The sequence below is a fragment of the Charadrius vociferus genome, unplaced genomic scaffold, assembly GCF_000708025.1.
Source record: "Charadrius vociferus isolate BGI_N301 unplaced genomic scaffold, ASM70802v2 scaffold411, whole genome shotgun sequence".
Lineage (NCBI taxonomy): Eukaryota > Metazoa > Chordata > Aves > Charadriiformes > Charadriidae > Charadrius > Charadrius vociferus.
The window spans coordinates 2,962,732-2,970,686 of record NW_009646935.1 but is presented as its reverse complement, the minus strand read 5'-3'; the positions used below and the strand labels follow the sequence as shown (position 1 = coordinate 2,970,686).

General features: G+C 45.9%; 2 protein-coding genes across 2 annotated transcripts in view; both read left to right on the top strand.

The window, feature by feature from the left end:
- The window catches only part of PET117 (PET117 homolog (S. cerevisiae)), a 13,013-nt gene extending 7,543 nt beyond the window's left edge, over window positions 1–5,470 (top strand). Inside the window, exon 2 of the mRNA XM_009894858.1 lies at window positions 5,321–5,470. Coding sequence (XP_009893160.1) covers window positions 5,321–5,470 — 150 coding nt within the window. The remainder of the gene's footprint in view (window positions 1–5,320) is intronic.
- CSRP2BP (CSRP2 binding protein) overlaps window positions 5,441–7,955 on the top strand; it is a 19,822-nt gene continuing 17,307 nt past the window's right edge. The window contains exon 1 of the mRNA XM_009894828.1: window positions 5,441–5,998. Coding sequence (XP_009893130.1) covers window positions 5,725–5,998 — 274 coding nt within the window. The 5' untranslated portion in view covers window positions 5,441–5,724. The remainder of the gene's footprint in view (window positions 5,999–7,955) is intronic.

Below are 7,955 nucleotides of genomic sequence, written 5' to 3'. Positions count from 1 at the left end.
CCCGAGGTGTCAGGCCAGAGCCCCGCCCCTCTCCTGACGCCCCGCCCCTGCCAGCGTCAAGCCCCGCCCCTTGCCCGCTCCGGACCCCGCAGCCTCTCCACGTGTCTCTGCCTCCTGCTCCCTGCCCGCACTCCTGCCCGCGCTCCTGCCCGCGCTCCTGCCCTGCCCTGCCAGCACCCGAAGACAGGCCTCCTGTGCCCGGCGTCCTGCCACCGTCTGCGCCCCTGCCTGAAGCTGGGGGCTGCGGGCGCTTGGGTGTGCCCAGCCCGGAGCCCAGGGCCGTGCCCGCACAGCGGTGCCCTGCCTGTGCGCTGCTTCCCCTGCTCTGCCCCCGATGTGTGTCTCTCCACCATCTACCCCTTCCCCATTTTTTCCGGCCTTTGCCACCTGCCCTTTCCGTGCTCACGAAGCTGCACCCATTCCCGTATCCCGTCCTGTGTGTTCGCCTGCGGGGGCAAGCGGCAGCTGGGAGCTGCAGGGTGAGGCAGGACAGGCTCAGTGGAGGAGGTTTCTTCAGCCTCTGCAGCAGCTGAGGGTGTTAGGGCAGAGGAAGGATGCAATCCTGCACCCGCTAGGCCCAAGGGCACCGCCCTGGCAGCATTCCCAGGGCTCTCCCCTGTCCTGCAGTGCTGTCCCGCTGATGCTTGTCCCTCTGGCAACAAGTGTGCTCTGCTTTTCCCCGAGCTCCAGAAATGCCTCCCGCTAAAGGGCAAACGGCGCTCTTCAGTGCCGTGCCGCCTGCCCGGGCTCCCATCCTGGTCTGACAGGACAGGCAGAGTGCAAGCTAACAGAGATACCATGCGGTAATGAAACAGAGAAGTTTTTCTGTGCTACCTTTACAAAAATCCTGGCAGGCACCCTGCGTGCAAGAGAGTCCCCACAGCCAAAAGCGTCAGATCAGATGATGGTGAGTCCATATACGAAGAAATCCTGCCCGGGACTAAAAGGTGTGAGAATGTAGAATGGATAAATTGCACGTGGCAGAAGTTTGGGCAATGAGTATGCAGGTTTAGACCCTGCTGATAAGCCAAATGGGTACTAATATGAGGGCACACGTCTGATTTTCACCACCGTATTTACAAAAAGTCCAGAAAATGCACACACACAAAAATCTTATGTTAAATGACTGCTGTTAGAGGTCTGAAGTAGTCAGAAGTTACAGAACTTCACAGTTCAAGTTGCTAGTCCGTACCCCAGCTCAGGTGCCCGTTGCATGGGTTTTACGATGCAGTCTGTAATTACAGGGTTGTATTTTTTCCCTCAAGAGATTGTTTCTGTCAGTGGATGGTGGATCTTGGAGGATGAGACTGATCTGGGTAAGGGAAGAGGTGGGTTAATTTGCTTTAGAAGCAAAACACTGAATGGCTCAGGCAGCAGCAAGAAGAGGAAGGCTGATCTCCCGGAGCGGTGGTGGGTAACGGTCCCGCTTCAGCCAGAGCTGATGTAGATGCTGGGTAGATCACCTAAGCTCAGATTTCTCCTGGTGGTTGCTAGCTAATTCAGCGTGCCTGCCTTGAGTCACCGAAAGTCTGGCAGGAACTGTGCTAAATGCTCCTGAACTACAGCTGATATAAATGGGAGCTGTATTTTGTGCTGCGGGACAACGCGTGCTCTGAAAAAAAATCACCCTTGGGTGTTTCGGCGAGACACCTAAACTTAATGGATGTTTTTGACCTTAGTCTTTGGCTGATATCTCCCTTTCATCTCATAGACTGAAAATAAATTAACATTTACACAACATTCATGTTCGATAGAGGCAACAGGCATAAAACAGTCCATGAGTAACGCTACCGTCAGAGTGGGGTCTGTGTATCATGAAGTAAGTAAAGCCTCGGGCAACAGGCTGAAGAAGGAATGTGAAACTAAAGGCCGAGTCCCTGGCCGGGATCCGTGCTGAGCACTCAACAAGACAGCGGTCCCGTGGTATGTAGAGGCCATGCTGTAACTTGTGTGCAAAATGCAGGTTAATTAAGGGCACAACGGCAAGTTTACGGCGTGCGTTCTACCAGTCTATGAAATATGACTCTAGTAAAAGGAGCGGTGGATCACCAAATGAGTTGATACGGTTAATGTCCTCTGCTTGCTTCATATATTTCTGATGATACCGGGAAGAAAATAGGGACTTGCTGCCCTTTGCTTGTTCTTGCTGCTCTACGCTGTCGTGGTTGCTTGGTTTGCAACGTAGTGTTAAATTGCTTTGGCTGTTACACCCGAGGTCGCTGCTGCAAGCTTCTGCCTGAGAAGATCCCAGGTTTCCCAAAAGAGACAGTAGCGGGCAGCTTTCTCCCCGTGGCTCTGTTTTAACTTATTTTTCCACACCTGCATCAACCATTGCTGTGGAGGGTATCAGTGTCACCGCTGTCAGGCTGCCGGCAGATAGGCAGTTTTGCTGAGTGTCCTAGACATGGCGGGGTCAAAGGATCCAGTTGGTCAGCGACAAAACCTTTTGGGGGTTTTGGGGGACGGGACCAGCATTTATTCTTTGCTATCTACCCTACTGCCCAGGCGTGGGCACAGCCTGTGAACTCTGCGCAGGGAACTCATGAGTTCAGAGGTGCCTGACCTGGACATACAGGGATGGGTTCACAAACCAGTCCTCTAGAATTTGAAGTGATCTCCCCAAAAGCTGGATTTCATGCTAATCTGTATATGTTTGCAGGGATATTAGCATTCCTCAAGATGCTGTTGCCAAAATGATCAATTCTTTTTTTTTTTTTTTTCCCAGCAGTTTAACTCGCAATTCAGGAGCGCTAGGGCTCAAAGCTTATCTTTTATAAATGAAATCTGAGATTTTCTCTTTGTAATTCTTCATCTTCGAGTCAAGGAATAATGGCTTCAGGTTTTGAGAAACCCAGTTATTTAGATAATGTAACGAAAATAAGTAACATGGATATTCTGCAGCCCTGGTGTAGGGATTATTTCAGGTTTATCCTTATGCAGATTAATAAAGTTTTGACTTCTGTAAATTGATATGCCAGGCCCAAAGTGATTTGAGCTTGCTCACATTTATCTAAACTGCTGCAGAAGACCAGCAGGCCTCACTTCTGAGAATAGAGGAAGGTGAGAAGATGAACTTTTTTTGTAGCTCTTTGTCACCCGTGATACTCAAATTATAAAGGTGTCTTTTGCAAACTGTGCATTTCCAAAGTAAATAGCTTCGCCATCTGAAAGATTGCAGAATAGCTGTGTTTTGTGAAGGAAAAAGAATCACATTCTTCATGTAATTGTTCTGTTCCATTGTATCTCCCCACATATTTTCTTTATTGTTATTAACTAATAGGAAAGAAATAATAAGTTTATGAGCTTTGTCTTTAGCGATTACTAATTTGTTCTGTTGATTGAAGCCAACGGGAAGGAACAGGTTTTATTAGATTAATTTCCAGAGACAGTTTTGATTATTGACTGACGTGTGTCTGTGCATTTTCTTAACAAGATAAAATATTTCTTAAACAAACCCTTTCTATTTTAAACTTGACAGGAGAAATAATTGCCTTTGGAATGTGCAGTTATTGCCATTCTAGATGAAGAATAAAACCCTGTGAGAACTTGTCAAATAATAATCACAAACATCTTCTATAATGACTTCAGGGTCAGCTTTCAAATAAATTATTTGCAGGTGCATTTTGGCATCATTCAAACAGGTCAAATAAATTATTAATCTTTTTTTGCCATTAGGCTAAATAATTTATTCATATTGCCAGTATCCAGTGGCTCACCTTGGTACCTGTGAAACTTTCTCATTCCTGAGCCCAAGCTAAGCGTGATTTGGTAAATTAGGCAGGTGGATAATGCTTTAACTAAAACTAACTTCTACTAAAATTATCATCTTTAGTTGGGCTAAAACACTGCTGCAATCACGCAGCTTGATTTAGATGTGAGCCAGGACTGGCTCTCAACAATCATTTAATGGGTTTTACTCATTTGTAATGTTTCTGTCCTCATATATCGTATCTTCTGATACGCTTATGACTATTGCTTTGAATTCTCAACAGTGTCTGACTATCTCAAAGCGTATGGCCTGCCCCAGGAGTTCAAGCCAAACCACCAAATTGGACCGTGCACCCCATGTGTCTCCTTTGCACCGGCACTTGTCTTTGGTTAGCCAGCTCAGGGAGAGCATGACTTGCTTTGTGAAGGAAGGGAAAAGAGAGTGGTTTTATTGTTGGCTGTGCTGTCTGGACTGGCTGACCCGGGGGTGGAACAAGCAGTGTGGGGAGCGTGGGGCTGGAAGGATGGCAGCAGCACCAGCTGTGGTCGGTTGAAGTTGCCAGGGGAATATCACATGCACAACGGACTACATGCTTCACGTGGTCCCCATTTCCTTCCAGAGTTAGCGTCAGCCTTGCCATCTCCTCCATCCCTTGTCTGATCTCATCACCCCTCTGCTCCTCACCTGCCCCCAGACCTGCACATCTGGAGTAGAGCAGCTGGTTCCCAGCTGGTCCCTCCTCTCCTTTTCCCCACCCCAATCCATGTCACCAGTTTTGGTTTCGCTTATTTTGGGTTCCCTCGGTGAGAGGTAAAGGTTAAACATTTCACCTAATTGTCAGAGTGAAAAAAAACAACCACCCTTCCAGGTAGCAGGGAGAGAGAGAGAAGCAAATGGAGGAAACAAAGAGAAGATAGGATTTTCTTAGAGCTTTTTACACCCATTGGGGGGTTTATGCACTAGTTTGAAAATGGCTGCTCTGTGTTGCACATCTTATTTATAATGAACGTGTTAGGTAGAGGGGATATTTTTGGAATTGAGCGTCTTGCTTTTTCAAGACCTTGGCATAAGTAGGCTGTGGGACTTTTGTCAGCCGTGCAGCAAGAGTTTTTCTTTAAGAGTAAGACAAGAGCAGAAAGAAGCAGATGAAGACACACGGCAGTTTTTCTTAAAATCACTTCCAGTTTTCCACCAAAGCAAACTGCTTCTCCAAGCAGAAGAGAAGTTTGGGGGAGATCAGTTCCATTTGGTAAAGATTTAGGGCAGAGGTAACAGGACTTTATAGATGATGTCCGTCCTGCGTGGCACAGGTATTACAGGTGCATAGCATTTATTTTCTCAATGGCTTTGCCACTTAATAAACCCACCCATCTGAAGTGAGTACAAATAAAGTGCTCTTTTGGTGTAGTACCATTAGCTTATCGATACTGGATATCAGCTCCTGTAGTTTTAGATTTAAACCACGTTAAGTGGCTGCGGCTACAGGTGGTGGCAGAGGACTTGCAAAGGCAGCATGGTGAACAGCTCTGCAGGAGGGATTACGGCTGGGTGGGGGTTAAGCACATTCAGCACCCAACAGGCTGTGATAAACCCTGTCCCTTGTGTTTTCAGAGGCTGCACAGTGGAGTTATCAGAGATCTTGAGCGTCAAAATCAGAAAAAGGAGAATATTCGCCTGCTAGAAGAGCAGATTGCTTTGACGAAGCAGCTTATGGAAGAAAGAGACAAGGTGCTAATGGATAAAGGGTCCCAGCAGTCCTAGGCACAGTCCTGAGTCATTAGAGGTTTGATTAAAGACGTTTGGAGATCATTGGTATCTAACTACTTGCAAGTGTTTCAGCTAACAGAGGTAATCTGTGAAAGACTGTTTCTTTGTTATAGGTTATAATCCAGTCCCAAAAGCTATAGGACGGACACAAAACATTTCCTCTGTCATCGGTACTTTGACTGTGGAGACTTGACCAGCACATCCAGTGTGGATGGACTTGTCGATGTGGGGAGGAATAGCTCCTTGTTATGCAAACACCATCTAGGATGGCTAATAACGTTCACATGAGTGGGCTGCTGAGCCGCCATGATGATGAAGCCACCAGGACCTCCACCTCAGAGGGCTTGGAGGAAGGTGAGGTGGAAGGGGAGACCCTCCTGATTGTTGAGTCTGAGGACCAGGCTTCGGTGGACTTATCGCATGACCAGAGCGGAGACTCTCTGAACAGCGACGAAGGTGACGCGTCCTGGATGGAGGAGATGTCCTATTACTGTGAGAAGTGCCAGAAGTGGATTCCAGCAAGTAAGCCCGACGGTTGCGTTGTGTTTCGCTTACATTACTGGGGTGGTTGTTTGCAAGGTGGTTACGCTGTCCTGCATACCTGTTTTATAGGGCAGCCCTTGTTTAGCTGTATCCCATCCTACATTGGAGGAGAAAGGCTGTCTCAGCATTGCGTGGAGCCCAGCAGCCTGGTGCCAGCGGTGTGCGTTAGGGACTTTGGTCCGTGAACTGCACGGCTGGCCAAAGCTGGCGTTTCCCGTAAAGAAACAGGGCCGTCTTTAATTAGTAAAGGACAAGGGTATGACTTCAGAAACATACACACCCTCCTGAGTCTTGGTGGTAGTGTGTTTAGGGGACTTTGCCCACGCAACTTGGCCTCTCTGCTCGCTCAGATAAAGATAATGACCCTTGCTGTAAAGCTCTTGCTGTGGAGGAAAAGAGCTTTGGGATAGTGATACTTTTTCTTCATTTCTTTTTTGTTTCCTGGTCAGTTTGTCACATCTGTGGAGCATATGGGTAAATCTCAACCTTAATGGTTTCTGGATAATGTGAATTTAATTTAGCTTTCACAGAAGCGTGTCCAGCCTGTAGCAGCTAGCTTTGGGAGGTGTTTGGAGCAAGCTGTGGAACTTGATCCCTCTGCTACTGCTGCTTGACATAAGATATATGCTGTTAGCGACGTAGCAGACTAAACTTTATTTTCTAAATTCTGGATTATTCTGTTATTAGATCCAAAGGCTAGATATTGCTAAGCACTTGTTGTTTTTTGGTGTTGGTTGGTTGTTTTTTTTTTTAACTTTTGTGGCTAGAAATAGATAATTTTTCAGGTGGCACCTGCCCTGCAGATGTCAGAGCTGTCCTTTTTGCCATCTTAGAATTTGCCAAAAGTTGCAGTGTAGAAATTGCCTCTCAAGGTGTGTCTTGATGTTAATGTAATGGAACCAGCATCCTACTATTAAGGTAGTGTGCAGTTAAAAGGACATATTATCTTGAAATGTATTAATAAATGAAAAAATGGAGCAGAGTTAAAGGTAGCGTGAGATATCTCATCTTGGAGTACTTGATTTAACACTCAATTTGTTTTATTTTACAAAGATGTTCGTCTCTCTCGTTGCTGTGGAACAAATCCAAAGAGCAGAAAAAGCCAATCCCAGAGCAACAGTAACTAGATACAAATGTGCAAAGTAAATGAGCTGGAAAAGGGAAATACTGTTCTCTTTGCTAATTGTTCACTTACATGGATATCAGTTGTCACTTGTGAAAATCACCAACATGCTCAGACAAATGATCACTTTTTACATTAAATTGCCACATCGAAGTTCTGTTAATCTACTAAGTGTGGGGGTGTTTCGCCCCATCGGACATGGGTACAACTTTAATAGTGAGATTCTACAATTCACTACGGAAACAGCATCCATATATTACAAATGCTTGATCTGGTGTCATTATACAGTAAAAGAGATGTCATACTTTTAGAGAAAGACCTTTTGTGTGTGACTTTTCAAGACTTTTAACTGTTTCCCTGTCCTTTGATTTTATTTTTTAATTTTTCATATTTGTGTGAATTAACCCGTGGTGAGTTTATAAGTCCCAATTCATGTGATGTTGTTTTTTTTTCCTCTGCTGCAGAAACATAGAGTTAGAGCCTGTAACTTTGGATGCGTGGGGTTTTACAGGTGGCTCTATCCCAGCGGATCACTTTTGTTCAGACAAACTTTTCTGCAGGGTTAGCTTTACACAGCAAAGCATATGCTGAAGTGCTTTGCTGTTAGGGATCCAGTGCATCGACTGCAGTACAGAAGAACTGTTTCCTGATAATATTGGGCTGTTCTTTTGTCTCAGTCTCAAGGACAGAAGATCTTCCCCTCCTAAGATAAATGAATACCTTAAAGCTCCACAGCATGTCTGCTGCAGTGCATGCTAGAGGCTGCTGTAAAAAAGACCTGGCAGCCTTACTTTAACAGTTTGTGGACAGGGA